Below are 23855 nucleotides of genomic sequence, written 5' to 3' on the forward strand. Positions count from 1 at the left end.
TGTCTTTCTTTGGCTTAGAGCTCCCTTTTATACACACACATGCATAATCATGTTTACATAGCATACAATTACTCCCCTTAGGGCAAATGATTAACTTATTTTAGTGCCACTCTACCCTTATCTTTCAACGTCCAGATGTCACATGTGGCTTACTCCAAAAGGCCATGGGCGCTTTTCCATATGAGGCCTCTTCCACTTATCTCATTATATTGGTGGCAGACCCTTTCTCAAAAATAATACACATACATACATTAAGGCATGGTTACACACTGTATTGGCTATATTCCTTATTTAAACATACATCTGGATTATAGAATGTCAATCATGTTTACTATATTTTACTTTTGACATTTCCCAACATTTGCCTTAATGATACATAAAATATTACCATATAATCCCCCCTTTGGGACATTCCAACAATGTCCCAATAATACAAAGATACATTTTTAAATGAATGTAAGCCTGTGCATTTACTTATTCTTAGCCTTGCCATATGTGGTTACCTTTTATATGCATATATTTAAACCAATATATCTTCCTCATTGGTTGACCCATCCTGATGAGGACCCAGAGCCCAGTCAGGTATTGGTTACAATTCTGGAAGGTTTTCCTCTATATTAACCTCCAAGTTTTCCTGTTGGGCTTTGTAGCCATGGCAGGCCCATCCACCCCCAGGAACAACTTCATACAAACATTCACGATTCCCAAATGAACAGTCCATTGGTCCTCCTTTAACATTACAAGGTTTCCCATATTCATTAACATACTGTCCTGGAGCTCCCTGAACTGGGTGTATTTCTTTGGCTGAACTAGTAACAATTGTCTGTACAGTCATTTGTTTTACTGTGGTTTGAATCAAAAGTGATTTTAACAGAGGTAGTATACAACAAAACACTACTCCCATTACTACAAGTGATATTCCTATCATTATTGCCATTTTTGTAAACATTGCACCCCATTTTCCCAAAGTTAAGTCCATCCAGTCCCAAACATGAGCATCATACCCAGCATTGTCCTTAACCTCTTTTCGTAGTCCTTTGAGCTTAGTCATTGCTTCAGTGAAATAACCATCCGAGGCAGTATTATTGGGGATAAAAGTACAACATTCATCTCCAAACATAACACAAACTCCACCTTTTTCCGCTAATAGCCAGTTTAGAGCCTGCCTATTCTTCCATGCCATTCTACTGGTAGCCTGTACTTGCTCTCCTAGAGCTGATAATGCAGAGTCTGTGTAATTAATAAACCTTTGTTGATTATAATAAATATAATTGATCCATTCTAGGTTTTTGTTGGTTGAAATCCAGACAAATATTGATTCAAATCCTGCTTTAATTTCATCTCTTGCCTTATATACATTTGGAATTCCTCTGGGTTGACCTATTGCATCTAAATATACATTGGGGTTATGTTCATATTATCTTTTTACCCTTTTTTTATTATTATTCTGTGCATCCCTATTTGTTGTTTTGTCTACCTCCCACTCTGATATAACCACCTCCTGAAGCATTTGTACTCTAGCACATACTCCCTTCCATCCTTTAGGCAAAGTAGCTCTAATCTTTTGTTCTCCACATACCCAAAAGAAATCTGCCACTGCCACCATTCTGCAGGACAGTAGGGCCTTTCTCCTCTTTTAAGATGACAGTAGCTTCGTTTAAAGTTAGCACAGTCCTTGTAACTGTGTGGATTTGGTATTACTATCAATTCTTTTAACGGAGAAGGAGCACATACTAAACAATTCGTTTTTCTATTAATTATTTTAGCTGAATATTGTGCCCATTTGTACCAATCATTTTGCATGGCTCCCTCCCATAGCCTTACTATTTTTGTTGATGCTTTCATTACTTTCGGTATTACTGTTAGGGCTGAAGTAGATTGTCTATTTTCCTGACTTCCCCAATTAGTTAAAGAATCTCATACATTTTGAAAAAACCCAGTTGTTCCTATTTTTTCTAATCCTGTCTTTGTTGGTTCAACTGCTATAGTACTTAGTGGTCCTTGGGTAGAGGTCATAGTTACATTAACTATTTCAGGTTCTTCTTCCTGTCTAGATTGGTGTTTGGAAATAGGATCAATGTCCATTGTTGTTATACTATTCCCTTCTAACCCTTTAACGCTAACTATTTCCAATATGTACTTTGCATTATTATCTTGAGTCAATTCCTTAAAGGTAATTTCCCAACTAGTGTCTCCTTTGTTAACTTCTATTTGGCAACCATATTCATCCCAGATTGCTTCTCATCTTGTTTGATGATTAGCCCTCCCACAAAGTGATTTTTCTGGCAGAGGTTTTATCCTACGTATTGAAAATGATTTTTGAGTTTCCATAGCTGTCAGTACTTGGGATGGAATATAAATACTGATTCGAGCTATTTCCAAAGGTACATGCTTTTTTATTCTATTTCTTATTTTAGCTTCATGAACCAATTTCTTAAGTACTGACGAAATCATGAGATGTTTGGCTTGTTTTATATCCATTATTTTTTCATGTCCATTCCCTTTTATCTCAACTTCTACACAGATTTTTTAGGCATTTTATTCTAAACATTACATATCCTTCAATCTGACATTTCCCCAATCTAGGCCATCCTGTGTACGATACTTGTTCTTTATTCACTACAACAATTCTTCCTGGCTCAGTAAGACTATCTCTAGAATATTGTATAGTTGTAGGCAGACTCACCACCATCTTTCCTAGGTTAACTGCTATTACCGTTAGAGCAATTCCACAGTTCTTAAATTGTCGGAGATCATTTGAGGGCAGAGAAGTCAATTGTGGGAAAGTCCCTTTCCTCAACAGCAGAGGAGTCTCTTCCTTCAATGGTAGAAAGATTGCTTCCTCCTCCTTCTGTTGGTTCTCCATTCCCTCGGTCTCTGCTTGTGTTTGGGGGATCTGCCATGGCAGGTATCCTATCAGCAGTATTCCCCACATCATCAGGCCCCACCTCCCTACTCTCCGAATTTTCAGGAGGGAGTGCCTCTGTTGTCTTTCGACGTTGGCACTTGGACTCGTGCTTGCTTCTTCTTCTTGGACTCCATCTGGTGCCTCGACATCCTCCGCTTTCCCACGGCTCGCCGACGGCAGACCGGTTCTCTTCGGGACCCTGGTGCAGTGGTTTAGATGGTACCACGTCGTGCTTCCTTCCACCTGTACTGCTGTGGGCGTCGCTCGGATCACCGTATATGGTCCTTCTCTCCTGGGCTCGTTCCACTTCCTGCGAAACACTCGGATGTAGACTCGATCTCCTGGAATCACCGGCCCTGGCTCCTCTGGTCCAGGTTCCGGTTCTCGCCCTTTTTCCTGGAGATAGATCACTTTATGTATAGCAGTTAGTTGTCTTACATATGCTTTAAGTTCCATCTCTAATTGTTCCAATGAGGGTCCTTTGTAGGGCCCTCTTAGACCTGGCACTGGCATGGGTCGACCCATAAGCATTTCATGCAGGGTTAGATGCGTATTTCTGTTAGTTTGCATGCGATAACTCATCAACGCTAGTGGTAGTGCATCCACCCAATTGAGCTTCGGACTGGCACAGATTTTATTCAGTTTAGCCTTGAGGGTGCCATTAATTCTCTCAACCATCCCCTGAGATTGCGGCCGATACACACACCCTAATCTTTGCTTAATCCTTAGCTGCTGTAAAACTTGCTTCACTGTTTTCTGAATAAATGCTGATCCATTGTCTGAACTAATTTCTGTTGGTATTCCAAATCTGGGTATTACTTCTCTGGTTAGAAATGTGATTACTGTTCCTGATCCTAGATCTGCTGAGGGTACCGCTTCTACCCATCTACTGAATCTATCTATGATCACTAGCATGTACCTTTTGCCATTCACCTTTTTTATCATATCTACATAGTCCATGACTAAGTGTCGAAATGGTCCTTCAGGAACTGGTATGTGCCCTATAGGCGTTGTTATTCCTTTCCTTACATTGTTTTGTGCACACACCTCACATCTTGCTAATGCCTCATCTATTGTTGCCTGTTGGTATGGAGACCAGTATCCTTGTTTTTTAAATTTTCCTTACTATCTCCCCCCTTGCACAATGGTCAGAACCATGCGCATCAGTTATCAATAAGTTGAGCAACACAATGGGTGCTACTATGGTTCCTTCATGAGACCTCCATAATCCCTTCACATCTTTGGTGGCCCCTCTTTGGTGCCACATAGTCTGTTCATAAGGTCCTGCTCTTTCCTGCATCCTTATTATATCATCTGGCTGTGGTATGAATTCAATAATGACCATTGGTGATGTTAACACTGGAACGGTGCATCTAGATGCCTTCCTTACAGCTTCATCAGCTGCATTGTTCCCTTTGGTTATAAATCCCTTTCCTTTCCTATGCGCCTGACATTTCACTATCGCCAATTTAGTGGGATACATTAACGCCATCATTAATTCCCCAATCTGCTCGTGGTGTTGTATGGGTGTACCATTGCTTTTCTTGAACCCTCGCTGCTTCCAGACTGCGCCAAATAAATGACACACCCCATGTGCATATGCTGAATCAGTATAGATATTAACAGTTTTTCGTTTTCCTAGGATGCAAGCTGCAGTGAGTGCTTTTAGTTCAGCCAACTGGGCTGAGCATGGCTGTGGACAGTATTCTGCTATCACCTCTTTGAAATCTTCTCCTTGTTTTTGCACTACTGCATAACCTGCATGATTTCCCACATGATCTTTATAACAGGATCCATCAACAAAATACTCTTCTAAGCACTCTTCCCCCAGGCTCGACAATGGGGTTGACTCTAAGTCTGGCCTTAGTCGAGTAAATGTCAATGAATCTGCTACACAGTCATGTGCTTGCCCCTCAAACTCCAAGGGGATTTTTTCAGCTGGGTTTACTGTACTGCATCGTTTAATGGAAACATCTGGATAGGTCAATAGAGTAATGTATTCTAAAGTTCTAGCATTGGTAAGAACAAACTTCCCTTGTTCTATTAGTTCCACTATTTTATGGTGTGTTTGTATTGTTAACGGGTATCCCATAGTAATTGTGGATGCTTTGTCATATGCATATTGTAATGCAGCTAGACCTTGATAACAGGGTGGATATCCCTGGGCAACAGAATCTAGTTTAGAACTATAATATGCAATAGGTTGTTTTCGTCTTCCACTACATGTCTCTTGCATAAGTACCGCTGTTGCATACCTATCACATCTGTTTACCACATACAACAAGAATGGTTTTGTGTAATCTGGGGCTGCTAGAGCCGGAGCTGACTGCATTTCCTTCTTCATTGTTTCAAACGCAGTCAATGCATCACTGTTCCATTCCAGGCTTGCTCTGAGGTCTAGTTGTCCTGCTTCTTTCATGATTTCTTGCAGAGGAGCAGTTTTAATCGCATACTCCTCTATCCAGTCTGAGCTGAATCCAGTCATCCCTAAGAACGTCATCATCTGAGCAACTGTTTGAGGGAGTGGTGCCTTGCTGATTCCTTCCAGTTGTCCTGGCGCTATCGCCTTTGTTCCATGTGCAATTGTTCTTCCTAGATATTCAACTTGTGATTGGCAGTACTGAAGTTTCGTTTTTGACACCTTGTGTCCTCCTTCTGCCAGTCGCTTTAAAACCTTCATAGAATCAGCATGGCATTGTGCTAAGGAGGCAGCGCAGATCAACAGATCATCCACATACTGGATCAATGTTCCTTCAAGTATTAGATCTTCTAGATCTGTTCTTAACACCTGATTGAACATATGAGGAGAATGCTTAAATCCCTGTGGCGTCCGAGTATATGTGTATTGCTTACCTTTGTAGGTAAATGCAAACAAGTGTCTGCACTCTTCTGCCAGGGGCACACAAAAAAATGCTCCACATAGGTCAATCACTGTGAAGTACTTGGCTTCTGGGGGAACATTGGTGAGTAGCGTATGAGGGTTTGGAACATCAGCAGGCCAATCTTGTACTATGTCATTTATGGCCCTTAAGTCAAAGTACCACTTTTTCCCATCTGCTTTAAGGACCGGCAACAAAGGTGTGTTACAACAACTTTGCGTTTCTATCAGTACTCCTGCTTTTATCAGTCCCTCAATTGTGGCACTGATGCCCTCTACTGCTTCAGGTTTCATATGGTATTGAGCCCTCCAAGGGGGCTTAACATCTGGCTTTATTTTGACAAACACAGGACTTGCTGATTTTACCAATCCAACATCTGTATCATGTTGTGACCATACCTAATTTCTCAATTTCCTGTTTTTGCTGGTCCTCAAATTATGTTGCTTCCCCTAGCTGTGTTAGCTGTTGGGATGTAACTTCCACTTCCCTTGGGTCTCCAGTCATTATTGTAGTATGGTGTATCTTGATTAAGGCTTTATCTTTTGAGTGATAAATCAGTGGATTTTCTGTCTTGTTCCATTGAATTGTTTTTGCTCGCTTCATCATGGGGCCCAAATCCTTGGCCTCCATTCCCTTGTTCACCAACAAGGTAATGTGTGGGGCTGCTTCAGAAACATTGTACCATTTTGCCACAAAGTCTGAGCCATCCATGTCCGTCACCTCCATTGCTGCTCCTTGTTTTCCTATAATTATGTACTGACATTATAGGTACTGATTTCCCATTTGCATTTAACAACCACAGTTGCTCTAAAAGATCATCACGATAGGGATCATATTGCATGGTGCAGTGATATTCTGACTTTCCTCTTTCTGCTTCTGGTATCTGAGCCTGAATAAACCTACCCCATTTCTTGACTACCCTATCTACTTCTGTCTCAATATCTCCTAACCAATAGACATTTGCTGTATCCTGTTTCATTACCATTTGTAAGTTTAACCCTGCCCTGTCTATGATTACCCCTTCGGAGGAACATCAAATTTGTATACCCATTTTGCATAGGGCATCTCTTCCCAATAGATTGACAGGGGTGTGTTCTGATACAAGTATAGGGAGGGTTGCGGATTTGTCATCCACTGTCAGGCGAACTGGAGCTGTCATTGGAATTAACTGCGTTTGTCCCGAGAATCCTATAGTTTTGGCATATTTGCCAGACATGGGGAGGTGAGAGGCATAATTTGGACTTACACAGGTGTAAGTGGCTCCAGTGTCAACCATCATGGGTGTGCCTCTGTTCTCAATTTGAACCTGCAACATAGGTTCTTGATCAGCTCGTGTAGTTAGTACTGGAAACAGACCCTCCCCGGTAGGATTCTCTGGGCACCCCTAGTACCCCTGATTGGGCCCTGCCCATGGATTCACAGGACCTTGGATTTTTTGCTGATTTTGTTGCCAGCCGTCTGCTTGCTTCCAATTATTTTGGTTTTTGTTTCCCTGTTGTTGCCAGGGGTTTATGGGGCAGTTTCGTCTGGTATGCCCTGGCTGCTGGCATCCCCAGCAAATTCCAGGTGGCCCTTGTGGGCCCCGATTTCCTCCTTTCTGATTATTTTGCTGAAATGTTTGATGTTTATTGTTATTATTCCATTGCCGGGGTTGTTGTGCATACACATTCACTACTGGTGCTGTGGGTTGTACTTGGGCCTGTGGTGTGGGAGGCAGATATGGCCCTCCTGGAGTGACTGCAGCCATCATTCCTGTTTCATTAGCAGGTGCTGTTACTGGGGCCTGGGTTTTCTTCTTCCCTCTGTTTGTCAGTTCTTCCAATTGGAGTTGAGTCAGTTTCCTCTGAATGTCTCTCCCGTGCTCCATAAGTCTCTGTTCATCCTTTCTGTGTTTTTCTACTGCATGTATCACATGGTCACAGAATTCTTTGTGTGTCTTTGAGGTTAGTCCCACCACATCCTCCAGCCTGCTTCTCACTGATTGTGGCATGGCCTCTATTATTGAGTTTCGGAATAGAGTTGTCATCAGTGGGTCCCCTTCTGGATCTCGTTCTGTTTCCAGTCTCCATCGTTTCATCTGTTCATGTAGATAGGCAGCTGGATTCTCAGTTTCTCCCAGTGTCCCCCCTTTCAGTGACTTGGGGTCAATTCTCGCCGGGTATTCCAGTCTTAGTGCTTGCCAGACTTCAGGACGGTGTGAATCAAAGTCCATCCCATCTCCTTGTGGGTCACTCACTTCTCTACTCAGTTCACTGTTCCCCAGTATATCCTCCATTTTTGCCTTTCCAACCACCCTCGCCAACAGTGCCTTCAGATCCCCCACAGCCAGCAGTTTCCCCATGGTTTGTTCCTCAAAAATCCTAATCCATTTTCCTGCCCCATCATGCAAATCTGGCAGACGGGCAACCAATCCTTCCAGGTCCTGTGATCCCCACGGAACATAGTGAGCCTGGGTACCTTTTATTAGAATTGGATATTGTCCCTTGTATTTTTCAGGTCTTCTTAATGTTCTCCTATTCCGCAATCTTTCTTCCCTTACACCTTGATTGCAATCTCTCCATATTTCAGCTGCTGCTCCTTCTTCCTCCTCTAGCTCTCTGCCTGTACGCTGTCTTACCTCACTTTGCTCCCTCTCTTTTTCTTCCTTGTCTCTCAACATTCTCCTCATCCTGTCCATTTCTTTCTCTATTAGTTTGTTTGTTGCTTCAATATCTGCCATTTCTTCATCTGAGAGTTCTCCATCTCTCTTCGTCATTTTCATTCTTCCCAATGCTTCCCTCAGCTCTCCATAGCAGTCCAATCTGTTTGGCTTGATTTCTGCCCTTCACTTGATTCCTTCTGTTTTCTTTGAGTCTTTTTCCATCCTTTGGGAGGATGTAAACAAAGGTATTTCTTCTTCCATTTCGATTTCTCCTTTTATTGATATTACTCCAGACACCTGGGGATATTGTCCACAAACATATGGTGGAGGTCCCACAGACCAATCTGCTTTCTTTTAGTTTTTTTTTTTCTCATCATCTTTTCTCAACATGTTTCTGGCTTCTTGCAAGTTCTTTAGCAATCCTTCTCCTTCCATTTTGAACATGATGAGTACTTATTTTTCTCTTTCTTTTTTGGCGCTTCTCTTCTTTCCTTTGTTTTTTGCTTTATGGTTCTTTATCAGTGTTTCCATTTCCTCACACACCGAGACATCAAGTGTTCCTCCTGGCCATTTGGTGCCCATTTTCCTGGTGCATTTCTCCCATTTTTCAGATGTTTTCGCTATTTCTTTCTTGCCTAAGGGATACCTAGCACTCAGTATTTCTACCGCCGTTTTATTCATATTTATGGCCTATATTTTTAACTTCCTTTTTAATCTATTTTAGTATTCGTCCTATTTATTTATTTGTCCTTCTTAATTATTTTTATATTAGTATTCGCTCTTATTGTTAAACTATTTGTGCTTCTTTGATTATTGTTTGGTCGGAACTTATTTATTGTTAATGGGCATTTGACAGTCTCTTTATATAATAATAATAATATATCCTGATGTCCACTTTTCCTTTGTGTGGACACCTCATGAATCTTCCCCTTGCTAGTGTTTTATCTTAGCTTTAAATCACTCAGCTATATTCTTTATGTAATAATAAAATAATGTCTTCTGATGTCCACTTTTCCTTTGTGTGGACACCTCATGAATCTTCCCCTTGCTAGTGTTTTATCTTAGCTTTAAATCACTCAGCTATATTCTTTATGTAATAATAAAATAATGTATTTTGATGTCCACTTTTCCTTTGTGTGGACACCTCATGAATCTTCCCCTTGCTAGTGTTTTATCTTTAGCTTTAAATCACTCAGCCATATGTGTGTTCCTACCCCTATGAGCATCCACACACCATTCACTCTTTCTCTCCTGGTGTGAGACCGGGTGCGTCCTTCCTACCAGGTTACACTTAAGTAACGGTCCAGGAAAGGTGCGTCAACCCTTCCCCACCAAGGACAGAGATTTTTCACACTCACTTGCACTCTCACTCTTTCACACACTTTTCTAAGTTACCTGTAAACTTAACCCACTCTTGATACACTTCCTCCACACAAGAAAACAGTTTTATACAGGATTTCTATTTATTTAGCCCCCTAGGTGATACACTTCCTCGACACACCTGGACTTCTACCTATCCTACGCTTTCCTAAGCGACCTGTAAATTCTGCCCTTCTTCTCTGATTCACTTCCTTGACACAGAGAAAAAGCGATATTTATACAGGATTTCGCCTACCTAAGCAGTCCTAAAAAATTATTCACTTCCCCGACACGTTTTAAAGCGGTATTCGTAGGAATGTCTAACATGTTATTCTCTAATCGCTCAACCAGATGGACAGCCGCCCGTGCCGAAATGACCCAGACAAAGTGATCAGCAAGATGAATCAAATGAATCGACGAATCGAACAGACGCATCAGATGAGCAGCCAAGTGACCCTGATGATCGAATGCACGAATTGAGCAACAAATCAAACAGATTGATCAGACTGTCCAGATGAGCAACCCGAATGAGACAGATGAATCATCCAACTTGACCACAACCAATCAAATCACAATGGATTAAACAGAATGACCAGCAGGACGAACAATTGAATCAAATGACTTTGTTCTGACGAACAACCGAGTGACATCGACGAGTACAAGACGCGTCAAACCGTCGGTCTAGTCAAACAGATGCATTCATACTGACCAAATGATCAACTCAAACGAGACAGATAACCCACCCCACTCAACCACAATAACTGACCCACACCAACCCAAGCAGACCATCCACCTACCGAGCAGATCTACTTAAACTATTTTCTACTTATTGCAACCCTCGAGGCTTTTCATCATTTAACATGCATTTTAAATCCAAAAGCTCCCAGTCTCGAATTTTCTGGTTCTTAAATTTGGAGAGACCTACTTGGTTTTCTGCAGCTGAGGCCGTGCCCCGGATCGAACCACACAAACGTTATACTATATAAGTAAGAACTTGGCTTACCTTTTGTTTTAAAGCGGCCGCTTTTGTTTGTATGGTCCGTCCAAGCCATTTCACAACTGCAGATGTACACCGTCTCTGGTCCCTGTTTTTCAACTCCTGGCAAAGCTCGCCAAATATGTCGTAGAAATATTTGACTCAAAAGTAGTCAACTCAAAAATATCTCTCAAGAGACTGGAGCTTGTGAATCCAAAAATTTGACTTTATTATTTGCATAACAAAGCCGAGCTTGCTCCATGGAACAACTGTCTTTCTTTGGCTTAGAGCTCCCTTTTATACACACACATGCATAATCATGTTTACATAGCATACAATTACTCCCCTTAGGGCAAATGATTAACTTATTTTAGTGCCACTCTACCCTTATCTTTAAACGTCCAGATGTCACATGTGGCTTACTCCAAAAGGCCATGGGCGCTTTTCCATATGAGGCCTCTTCCACTTATCTCATTATATTGGTGGCAGACCCTTTCTCAAAAATAATACACATACATACATTAAGGCATGGTTACACACTGTATTGGCTATATTCCTTATTTAAACATACATCTGGATTATAGAATGTCAATCATGTTTACTATATTTTACTTTTGACATTTCCCAACATTTGCCTTAATGATACATAAAATATTACCATACTGTTCAAACAGAAAACTAAACAAGAATCCACCCAAAAGGTTGGATATTTTTTACTCTGTGACCAAAACATGATGAAGTTCTATGTTTAGCTGATATGGGAATTAATACGCAAGCAGCATATCAAAGTGGGATAATGTTTTAGGTTACACCGGCAAGTATAAGAATATTTGCCAGGAATCTTTTTTCATTATGAATCTGATTATTTCACATGGAGATGTGGGAAGCTAAAAAAGCTAGCTAGCTTGCTATGTTTTTATCCAGGCTAAAGCCAGCTAGCCAGGCTGCCAGCTAGCTATCTGCTAGTACGGGAAGGCGACTCTTTATTGCTTTCACAAAATGAAAAGACAAAATAAAAAACATTTATATCGCCCCCTTGTGAATGGGAGTGGGACGGCGAGGATGTCATGTTACCAAAACGTGTTCGTTACTCCAAAAATCCCACCACCCACATGCACGCACGTACAATAGATCAACGGAGTGAAGCTTGTAGTCACCTTAAAAAGGACCGTTTGCAGATTTCAGATTTCATTTTCTCTATCACTTAAAATGTAATTTTCACTCGAAACATTATTGTCGTTGATTTGATATAATGCCAAAGCTGAGTTATTCTTTCTGACATTCTCTGGCTTTCCCGCTGTCACTCCCTCTCTCCTCAAGATGTGACGGATGAGATGCTGAGCTTCTTCCTCACACTGTTTCAAGGCCTGCGTGTTCAGATGGGCGTGCCCTTCTCCGGACAAATTATACACACCTTCCTCAGCATGTTCACCAGGTAGGACACACACACACACACACACACACATGCACGCTTAGACACAAATATAGTGACCATTTTAAAGCTACAATCTGGGATTCGGAAAACAACAAAACAGCAGCCCCGCCACATGTTTTGATATACAGCTGAGGGATGAGGCTAGGGAAATGTAACCCCTCTCAAATTAATAGACCGCGCTGTAGACGGCAGGACTAGCCGTCCTCAACATCCCTGTGATAGTTTTAAACATTTAGAAGCTATAAGTAGTTTGTTACGTTCTAGTTTGTGTGTGTGTGTCCCCGTCCCAGGGAGCAGCTGGCAGCCAGTATCTTGCAGGAGGGCAGCTCAGGCTGCCGAGTGGTGGAGAAGTTCCTAAAGATTCTCCAGGTGGTGGTTCAGGAGCCCGGCCAGGCCTTCAAACCCTTTCTACCCAGCGTACTCTCTCTCTGCATGGAGCAGGTCTACCCTATTGTGGCCGAGGTGAGAGTGCACTCTCTCATTCACACGACATGTTTGTACACACTGATAAAAAAAAATACATACATCAGAAAAATATATAAATTTCTGATCAACAACGGATAATAAAGGTCTATTGTGATTTCTTTGTCTGTCCCACAGCGTTCATCTCCAGACGTCAAAGCAGAGATGTTTGAGCTGCTATACCAGGTGCTTCACCATAACTGGAGGTACTTCTTCAAGACCTCTGTCTTAGCCAGCGTGCAGAGGGGATCAGCTGAGGAGGCCATGGAGAACGAGGCCCAGTTTAGTGCTGCCATGCAGGTGTGTGTGGAGAAGGAGGGGGAGGGGGGGGATGCTGGATGCTGACACCATGTTTAGCTAGCTCGTCTGGGCTTGTTGATGTTAGCTAGCACATGGACAAGTACTGCAGTAGTCAGACATGACAAGAATTACCACCATAGCTGGATCCTTCATTCATTTTTGCACTACACAATAAACTTTTATGAGAACAGTCAGCCCTCGAATACTAGCTTACCTAACATTAGCAAGCAAATCAGAGTTGAAACAGGAATTTTTGCTGGCCAGGTCGTATTGAAAGCTACCTACATCATATCAAACCTGTTGTCTGGTTCTTTGGTTAGTTAGCTAGCTAATAGACAATGCCATGGCAAGCAAGGTAGGAATTAAGCTAGCTAGCTGGCCTGTTATGCTAGCGATGACGCTAACTGTTTAGCTAGCTAACGTTAGCAAGCTAAATACATGGTTCTGAGTCTGGCTGACACTGGCATGAGTATGGGCTAACGTTAGTTACAGCATGGTGAGGGTGAATTAAATTCTTAATTAGCGAAGCCAGCTGCACAGTCACATATTGGCTACCTAGCAACATGACATCATTTCTTATTTCTTGAGGCAGTAAAAATGCAATTTGAGCTAGCCCACCAAGGCCAGCCCAACCCGGGTTGACTTCAAAGTGCCAATGGAAACGGAGCTTTAGTGAATTTGTCAATACATTTCCAAAAATGTCTAAACGAAACTGCAACGCCAAGTTAATAATAGCCTTATTATATTTACCTCGTACACTATATAATTGGCTTATAGCACCCTTCTAATCATTAAGCAATGTGCAGAAAATTCTCCTAGCCTTTACGTTGTAGCGCTATCCAAGTCATGGTTTGGCTGCTGAGTTTAACGATAAACCTTTTGCCTATTTTAATATGCAAATGTAAGTTGTACTCACAATCCAGCATGTTGCTGCCATTTGTACAATGTTCTGTTGAAAAAACGGTAAAAATAAAAATAAACATTTTCTCTCTCTCTGATACCATATTGCTTATACAGGGTTGTGGTCAAATCGAATTGAAGTCAGTCAATTCAGGAAGTAAACTCAAATTCAGTGACTTCTCAATAACCTGAAAAGTAGAAGCTATTTATTTCAAATGTTTTTCCACTTTCTGAATGAACTGCCTTCAATTCCAATTGACCCGAACCAACCCTGGATTATAACTATCCAGTTATTTTGGTGTCTAGGGAGAATGGGTTATGGGTTGTTTTTGGACAGGGCCGTAGAATTCCCTGACATGGGCTCAAATCTGTTTCTCCAGGCTTTTGGGCAGTCTTTCCTGCAGCCGGACATCCACATCTTCAAGCAGAACCTCTCTTACCTGGAGTCCCTCAACAGCAAGCACAAGCTCTACCACAGAGTGAGTTCAGCTCTTATCTGCCATACCATTTGCTTCAAAAGTGCAATTTATTGTTGCTCCAAAATGACCCTTTGTCTCTTCTTTGGGACACTTTATTTGAATGGTCCGTCTTAATAACCTTACCTCATATGGTTGTCATCATGAAAATATGGTTACTATTCTATTTCTATCTAATTCTAAACTATATATACAAAACTATGTGGACACCCCTTCAAATTAGTGGATTCGGCTATTTCAGCCACACTCGTTACTGAAAGGTGTATAAAATCGAGCACACAGCCATGCAATCTCAATAGACAAACATTGGCAGTAGAATGGCCTTAATGCAGAGCTCAGTGACTTTCAATGTGACACTGTCCTAAATGACTAAAATGTAAATGTAATGCCACCTTTCCAACAAGTCAGTTAGTCAAATTTTTGCCCTGCTAGAGCTGCCCCGGTCAACTGTAAGTGCTGTTATTGTGAAGTGGAAACATCTAGGAGCAACAACGGCTCAGCCGCGAAGTGGTAGGCCACACAAGCTCACAGAACGGGACTACCGAGTGCTGAAGTGCACAGAACAGGACCACTGAGTGCTGAAACTGCCTCTGGAAGCAACGTCAGCACAAGAACTGTTGGTCGGGAGCTTCATGACATGGGTTTCCGTGGCCAAGCAGCCGTACCCAAGCCTAAGATCACCATGCGCAAAGCCATGCGTCGGTTGGACTCTGGAGCAGTGGAAACGTGTTCTCTGGAGTGATGAATCACGCTTCACCATCTGGCAGTCAGACGGACAAATCTGGGTTTGGCGGATGCCAGGAGAACGCTACCTGCCCCAATGCAAAGTGCCAACTGTTAAGTTTGGTGGAGGAGGAATAATGGTCTGGGGCTGTTTTTCATGGTTTGGGCTAAGACCCTTAGTTCCAGTGAAGGGAAATCTTAACGCTACAGCATACAATCACATTCTAGACGATTCTGTGCTTCCAACTTTGTGGCAACAATTTGGGGAAGGCCCTTTCCTGTTTCAGCATGACAATGATGATGCACAAAGGGAGGTCCATAAAGAAATAATTTGTCGAGAAGTACTTAACTGGTCTGCACAGAGCCCTGACCTCAACCCCATTGAAAATCTTTGGGATGAATTGGAACGCCGACTGCGAGCCAGGCCTAATTGCCCAACATCAGTGCCCAACCTCACTAATGCTCTTGTGGCTGAATGGAAGCAAGTCCCCGCAGCAATGTTCCAGTGGAAAGCCTTCCCAGAAGAGTGGAGGCTGTTATAGCAGCAAAGGGGGGACCAACTCCATATTAATGCCCATGATTTTGGAATGAGATGTTCGACAGGCAGATGTCCACATACTTTTGGTCATGTAGTGTATTTCTATGATTGTCATAAATAAAAAATACAATATAAATATGAACTTGACATTACATGTCATGATGGTTTATGCTATTATTATCATACTAATTATGTCACAGTCAATATAGCGCATGATAATAGCACTAAATGCTGAGAGAACTATGAAGTTTAATATATTTGTCCATCACTTCACTTTTGCATCTCAAAAAGGTCAATTAAGGGGGTGCTTATATTTGTTATTTGGTTGTGTGTAACCTGTAAAAGTGTGTGGTGATAAATGGAAATGTGTTTTTTGAATTTCCCACTCCCCTGAGACACCCTCGGAGAGCGGTGTCATGGCCAGGGATCAGCCATTATTGACGACGACCCCCAACCCAATTAGGGTTGTGTTGATTGACAGATTTTTCACCTAGTCGGCTCAGGGATTTGAACTAGCAACCTTTCGGTTACTGGCCCAACGCTCTAACTGCTAGGCTACCTGCTGCCCACCTGCTGAATCTTGAATTCATAAATGCATGTATTTTTTATTTTGTATGTTGATAGACTGGTTGCAGTTTGCAGACAGCTCTCCTTCGTACACAAGTTTCAAACATATAGCGTGATTATAAGTGCATTTAATGAATTATTACTGTCCGTAAAATATTGTGACCGATTTGTGGTCAACAACTAGCCAAGTATATCCAGTTTTTAAATCATCTCCTAGACTACTCTTTTACCTTCTTACCTTTTGTTTCATGCATATACAGTGCCTTCGGAAGGTATTCAGACCCCTTGACCTTTTCCACATTTTGTTACGTTACAGCCTTATTCTAAAATTGATTAAATAAAATAAAAATCCTCAACAATTTACACACAATACCCCATAATACAAAGCGAAAACAGGTTTTTATAAATTTTTGCAAATGTGTTAATTATAAAGACAGAAATACCTTATTTACATAAGCATTCAGCCCCTTTGCAATGAGACTCGAAATTGAGCTCAGGTGCATCCTGTTTCCATTGATCATCCTTGATGTTTCTAAAACTTGATCAGAGTCCACCTGTGGTAAGTTCTATTGATTTGGACATGATTTGGAAAGGCACACACCTGTCTATATAAGGTCCCACAGTTGACAGTGCATGTCAGAGCAAAAACCAAGCCATGAGGTCGAAGGAATTTTCCGTAGAGCTCCCGAGTGGCGCAGCGGTCTAAGGCACTGCATCTCAGTGCTTGAGCCGTCACTACAGACCCCCTGGTTCGATTCCAGGCTGTATCACAACCGGCCGTGATTGGGAATCCCATAGGGCGGTGCACAATTGGCCCAGCGTCGTCCGGGTTTGGCCGGTGTAGGCCGTCATTGTAAATAAGAATTTGTTCTTAACTGACTTGCCTAGTTAAATAAAGGTTAAATAAAAATAAATAAAATACAGGATTGTGTCGAGGCATAGATCTGGGGAAGGGTACCAAAAACTGTCTGCAGCATTGAAGGTCCCCAAGAACACAGTGGCCTCCATCATTCTTAAATGGAAGATGTTTGGAACCACCAAGACTCTTCCTAGAGCTGGCCGCCCGGCCAAACTGCGCAATCAGGGGAGAAGGGCCTTGGTCAGGGAGGTGACCAAGAACCTGATGGTCACTCTGACAGAGCTCTAGAGTTCCTCTGTGGAGATGGGAGAGCCTTCCAGAAGGACAACCATCTCTGCAGCACTCCACTAATCAGGCCTTTATGGTAGAGTGGCCAGACAGAACCCACTCCTCAGTAAAAGGCACATGACAGCCAACTTGTACTCTCAGACCGTGAGAAACAAGATTGTCTGGTCTGATGAAACCAAGATTGAACTCTTTTGCCTGAATGCCAAGCGTCACGTCTGGAGGCACCTGGCACCATCTCTACGGTGAAGCATGGTGGTGGCTGCATCATGCTGTGGGGATGTAGTTACGCCATCCTGGAGCCTGATCTTCCTGCACTTTCGTCGCTGGGGGTGCCTGTGTCTGCGGCCGCTGTGCCTACTACTACGATTTTGAAGTCGATGTCGCCAACCTTCCGTCCCTGCTCTGGATCGAGCAGGGCTTCTCCATCTGTCGGAGGCCTGCATCCTGTGAAGCGTGGGAGTGGGTGGATTTCCTCGTCCTTCTCGCCGGCCGTAATTTTGGGCAGCTCCATGGTAAGAAATGTGACCGTTCCTGGTGCAAAAACAATGTCCTATCCCGGAGCTCAAGTAAATTACATTACTAAGCTACTCCCGAATGTAGTAAGTCAGGACATGGAAATCGATTCTATCGTAGGCCATGTGGGTTTTAATGACATTATGAAGGGCAGCTCTGAACAGTTGAAACTGGATTTTAAAGAACTGATTGACTCTGTGCTAGACACTAACAAAAACCCACCATATCTGGCCCTGTGCCCTCTCTGAATCGTGGCATTGAACGCTTTAGCAGGATTCTTGCTCTTCACAATTGGCTACGTGATTATTGCAGCTCAATGGGTGTAACTTTTGTTGACAATTTCGATACCTTTTGGAAACAAAACACTTTTTATACGGAGAATGGGATCCACCCAAATCATTTGGGTTCCTGGATCCTTTCACAGCATTATAAGGCTGCGTTCCCTACCATTGCTCAGCTAATCCCTACCATTGTGACGCAGAGTTGTCAAATGCTTCAGCAAATGTACATTATACCAGGGGCGTCAGTAGTCACAATATAAGTAACCTAATTTATGTCCATCTAACTGCCCTGAATGCCTCTGCTGATCCTACAGCTATTGTATGCAGTAATCATGTGCCTAAGAACCTGATTTTTACTGTTAGCACTGAGCCAGTGTGCCCGAGGAGGAAGGCCACTGTGTGCAGCTCACCCTACACTAACATAAAGAACATGACCATCTACTGCTGGTAAGCTTCCCAGTAAAGCAATAAAAACAAGTAAGCATCCCAGAAGAAAAGTGCTCAAAATAGCCCATGTTAACATATGTAGCTTAAGAAACAAGGTTCATGAAATCAATAATTTGCTAGTTACAGATGACATTCATATCCTGACTAGCTCTGAAACTCACTTAGATAATACCTTTGAGGATACAGTGGTAGCAATACAAGGTTATAACATTTACAGAAAATATAGAAATGGAGGTGTTGCTGTTTATATTCAGAACCACATTCCTGTGAAGATTAGAGAGGATCTCATGTTAAATACTGTTGTATATGGCTACAGGTTCATCTGCCTCACCTAAAGCCAATTCTGGTGGGAAGCTGCTATAGACCACCAAGTGCTAACACTATAGTGATCTCAATATAGTAGCCATATCTAGGAAAACCAAAGTTCCAAAGGCTGGGTCTAATATTGTGTATATAAGGTCATACAATACGTTTTGTAGAGATTCCTATGTTGTTGATGTAAAGAATATATGTTGGTCCGTGGTGTGTAATGAGGAGCAGACAGACACTGCACTTGACACATTTATGAAATTGCTTATTCCAGTTACTAATAAGCATGCACCCATTAAGAAAACGGTTAAATCCCTGTGGATTGATGAGGAATTTAAAAAGTGTATGGTTGAGAGGGATGAGGCAAAAGGAAATGGCAAATAAGTCAGGCTGCACAACCGATTGGCAAACATATTGTAAATTGAGAAATCATGTGACTAAACTGAATAAAAAGAAAAAGAAACAACACTATGAAACAAGGATAAATGACATTAAAGAATGATAGTAAAAACTGAGGATAATAGCGGACGAAATTGCCACTCCTATTTTCCGTATTTTCAATTTAAGCCTACTAGAATGTATGTGCCCCAAGGCTTGGAGGGAAGCAAAAGTCATTTCACTACCTAAGAATAGTAAAGCCCCCTTTACTGGCTCAAATAGCCAACTAATTAGCCTGTTACCAACCCTTAGTAAACTATTGGATTTTCTTTTTGACCAGATACAATGCTATTTTACAGTAAACAAATTGACAACAAACTTTCAGCATGCTTATAGAGAAGGACATTCAACAAGCACAGCACTTACACAAATGACTGATGATTGGCTGAGAGAAATTGATGATAAAAAGATTGTGGGGGCTGTTTTATTAGACTTCAGTGCGGCTTTTGACATTATCGATCATAGTCTGCTGCTGGAAAAACATATGTGTTATGGCTTTACACCACCTGCTATAATGTGGATAAAGAGTTACTTGTCTAACAGAACCCAGAGGGTGTTATTTAATGGAAGCCTCTCAAACTTAATCCAGGTAGAATCAGGAAATCCCCAGGGCAGCTGTTTAGGCCCCTTATTTTTCCATCTTTACTAACGACATGCCACTAGCCTTGAGTAAAGCCTGTGTGTCTATGTATACGGATGACTCAACACTATACACGTCAGCTGCTAGAGTAACTGAAATGACTGCTTCACTTAACAAAGAGTTGCAATTAGTTTCGGAATGGGTGGCAAGGAATAAGTTAGTCCTAAATATTTCCAAAACTAAAAGCATTGTGTTTGGGTCAAATCATTCACTGAACTCTAAACCTCAACTACATCTCGTAATGAATAATGTGGAAATTGAGGTGACTAAACTGCTTGGAGTAACTCTGGATTGCAAACTGTCATGGTCAAAGCATATTGATACAACAGTAGCTAAGATGGGGAGAAATATGTCCATAATTAAGCGCTGCTCTGCCTCCTTAACAACATTATCAACAAGGCAAGTCCTACAGGCCCTAGTTTTGTCACACCTAGACTACTGTTCAGTAGTGTGGTCAGGTTCCACAGGGAGGGACTTGGGAAAATTGCAGTTGGCTCAGAATAAGGCAGCACGGCTGGCCCTTAAAAGTACACGGAGAACTAAAATTAATGACATGCATGTTAGTCTCTCCTGGCTTAGAGTGGAAAAGAGATTGACTTCATCACTGCTTGTATTCAGTCCAGGGGTCTGAATACTTTCCGAAGGCACTGGACTGGTTGCTGTTTGCATACGATCTGTAAATGTATGATCTGTAAACAAATTGCTAATTTCAATTTTATTAGGATCCACATAAACTGACACCATGATGTCAGATAATCTTCCTGGGGTCCAACACGGAACTAAAAATACCTTACAAACAATTACATTTTACATTGAAGATATAACCAAGATTTAACGAATAGACATTTAAAAAATTGACATTAGACAGTTACAGTACCTGACAGATTAATATAAGCACTCTCTGGGATTAGTATATGTCCAGTTATATGGTCGATTTGCCTGGCTACCCAATCTCCTTGTTCCGGTCAAATGCTGCGTGGCCCATGGACGTTGTTAGTTTCTTCTCCACAATGGGTCTGGATCCATTCTAGACCGTCTTGATTAGTCCCAGAAACCGATCGGTTGGGCCAGAGCCAGAACAAACGTGGGTAAAGTGACATTTTGAAAATTCATAATTGGCTTTGATACTCTGATTGGTTAGAGATGATCCAATCGCTGGTGACTTTGTTTTTTACAACACCCATCATTTTGATGTCACAACAGACGACTTCAATGATGGCAGTCTCAGACTGAAGTATGTAGCGAACAATAGAGCAGCGGAATAATTCAGTTTGCATCGTCAGGCAAATGGTCATTACGGACAATAAAGATGCATGGAATTAAATGGAATGATTCTAACATTGGTGTTTGGCCACACTGTGTCTATTCCAGAAGCTGTTCCGGACCTCCATGCTATTTCACTTCATCAACGTGCTCCTACAGGTGCTCCTCCACAAAAGTCACGACCTGCTCCAAGAGGAGATCGCCCTGGCAGTGTACAACATGGCCTCCGTGGACTTTGATGCCTTCTACTCTGCCTTCATGCCCGAGTTCCTCAACGGCTGCCAGGCCGTGGACGCCAACCAGAGGGCGGTGCTCGGCCACAACTTTAAACTGGAGCGGGTGAGACTTAATGGGAATGGGTTTATAGAGTGGGTTATGGCCGCGACGGTGGGAGTCTGGGTTAGGGTAGGGTATACTGTGTTTCATAGTAAAAGAGGTGGTGTTGGTGGTAAAAGAGGTGGTGGTGGGGTATTAGCCCAATATAATATGGTTATGTGTTCTTGGAATTATCAGAAACTCTGGACTAAGAAATACGAGTGGAAAACTGTGGTAGCATCGTTGTATCTCAGATTTTCCAGTTTAAACTGGATGCTTACAGTATGACAGGATATAATGTTTTAATTACCATAAACTCTGTTGTGCATGTGACTTTGCATATGTGCAACAGAATGTCTAAACTTCCCATGGCCCATATTTGGGAATGGGGGAGGGCCAGGGGGCACAGTATGTGGGCTTATAAACAAACTCCCATGTGCAACATACAATTTACATTGGCTCTTTTCCAATATATGGATGTTATGGTACATTGAATGGTTTCACATTTTTTATTTACTTGTAACCAGTGTGTCTCTTTCTCGTTCTCTCTCTTGTTCTCTCTCTTGTTCTCTCTCGCTCTCGTTCTCTCTCGCTCTCGTTCGTTGTCTCTCTCTCTGTTCTCTCGTTCTCTCTCTCTCTCTAGGACTTGCCCTCCTTCACTCAGAGTGTGCACAGACTGGTAAATGACCTGCGTTATTACAGATTGTGTAACAGCAGCCTTCCCACTGGCACTGTCAAGCTATAGCACATCGCCCATGGGCACACTCCACACAGCTCAGATTTTCAACATTGGGGTCTGTCCAAACCAGTGCTGCCCGCTCCCCTTCTATCTACCCCCTCTACTTCTGAGCCACCACCTCTATTGAGCCTCCCAGGGGGATATAAACTCCACATGGGCTGGCCTATCTTTTGGGTTGGGAGTGGGGTTGGGTTGAAGATTCTCTGAGAAAAGTACGGACTGGCGGTTGTGCTCTAGGAGCTTCATTTCTGCTGTAGAGGGTTTTTTAAATTTTATTTTTTATCAACGCCCTCCTTCACTTGTCTGTTGCCATTGATGATGACGAGGCCAAATTGATGGGAGGCGAGATGGGCAGACCTAGTCTTGTCTAGACCCAATTTAAACCCAGACTGAAGCGGTCTGAGCCAGGCCTTCCGTCCCAGGCCTCTGCGACAGGGCCAGGCTGGGACTCAGCACTTTCCAACTCGATTTTGAGTTTTTAAAACAAACGTGTACGCTTTTATTGATCTTGCCTTCAGTTTTTCATCTCCAAAGGAGACAGACTTTCAACTTAATGTCTTTCATATCATTCCATTCTGAAACAGAAGAAACTATGCTTAATTAATAAAGTTGATCCAAAACTTTTTTTTGAATTAATTTGTTTTTGTGCTATGTCATTGTGACACTATGATGAATCTTGCAATGTCAATGTTTTTGCAATTCTTTCAAATATAAATGTACAATGATCACAATTGATTATAAGGTTGGAATAAAAAACCTGCATTCACAAGGGGTTCTCCAGAACTGACTATCAAACTGACAATACCACCCTGGATTCCGGTTTCCTGGATTCTTCATTAATCATGCTTTGTAGTCCAGGACTAGGCCTAATCTGTGTCTGGGATACCGGTGCTATGTGTGCTCCAATAATTCAGGATTAGTTCATCTGACTAAGCAACGACAAAGGAGTTGGCTAAGAGCACATAGACAGGCTAGAAGTCTAAAATATATTTTATTAGGCTATGGATATGTTCACTGTTCGACCTAGTGCAGTTAAGGTCATAATGGTCCATTTCACAATGTTTTTAAAAATATGCGTTTTGCCTCAGAAATCCTATTGACTTGATGAAAGGCTTCCCTTGTGGGGTTAGACTATAGATTAGATATATATTTATTGTCTGATGTTCACAGATATTTGCTTAACGTACAAGAAAATGCACTGCTATAGGGTGAGAAACATGACATCAAACATAGAAATTTGTGAAAAACACTAAGGATCCCCCCTTCATGTACTCAATTTCAGCTTGTTGACATGTGGCTTAAGTGAACCATATGCGGTAAATGTGCGATGATTGGTTGCAAGCCTTCTTTTTATACTGTCGTGATAGGTCAATGTTGTGCGACAATATTGCAATGACTTGACTTTATGTGGAAATAATGCAGTGATTGGTCAAATTTGCAAGGCAAGATCAACGCAGGTCGCCGGCTGAGCAGCGCCTGGTGCTTCCTGGTCACAGTGTGTTGTGTATATTATTTATTTATTTTTTACACAAGAAATGTTAACTATCGATAGTTATATTGGTGATAATTATATACAAAATGTAACATTTGCTGTTGGCT

The 23855-nt window shown here is 42.0% G+C and overlaps 1 protein-coding gene across 1 annotated transcript in view; it reads left to right on the forward strand.

Moving 5' to 3' along the window:
- Positions 1-22879, forward strand: part of LOC311102144 (exportin-6-like) — an 89127-nt gene extending 66248 nt beyond the window's left edge. Inside the window, exons 19-24 of the mRNA XM_084143377.1 lie at positions 12084-12198; positions 12489-12660; positions 12799-12960; positions 14241-14339; positions 21311-21541; positions 22161-22879. Of these exons, the coding sequence (XP_083999503.1) occupies positions 12084-12198; positions 12489-12660; positions 12799-12960; positions 14241-14339; positions 21311-21541; positions 22161-22262 (881 nt within the window). The 3' untranslated portion in view covers positions 22263-22879. The remainder of the gene's footprint in view (positions 1-12083; positions 12199-12488; positions 12661-12798; positions 12961-14240; positions 14340-21310; positions 21542-22160) is intronic.
- The last annotated feature ends 976 nt before the right edge of the window (positions 22880-23855 follow it).

The sequence above is a fragment of the Coregonus lavaretus genome (assembly GCF_964263955.1).
Source record: "Coregonus lavaretus genome assembly, chromosome: 2".
NCBI classification, from domain to species: domain Eukaryota; kingdom Metazoa; phylum Chordata; class Actinopteri; order Salmoniformes; family Salmonidae; genus Coregonus; species Coregonus lavaretus.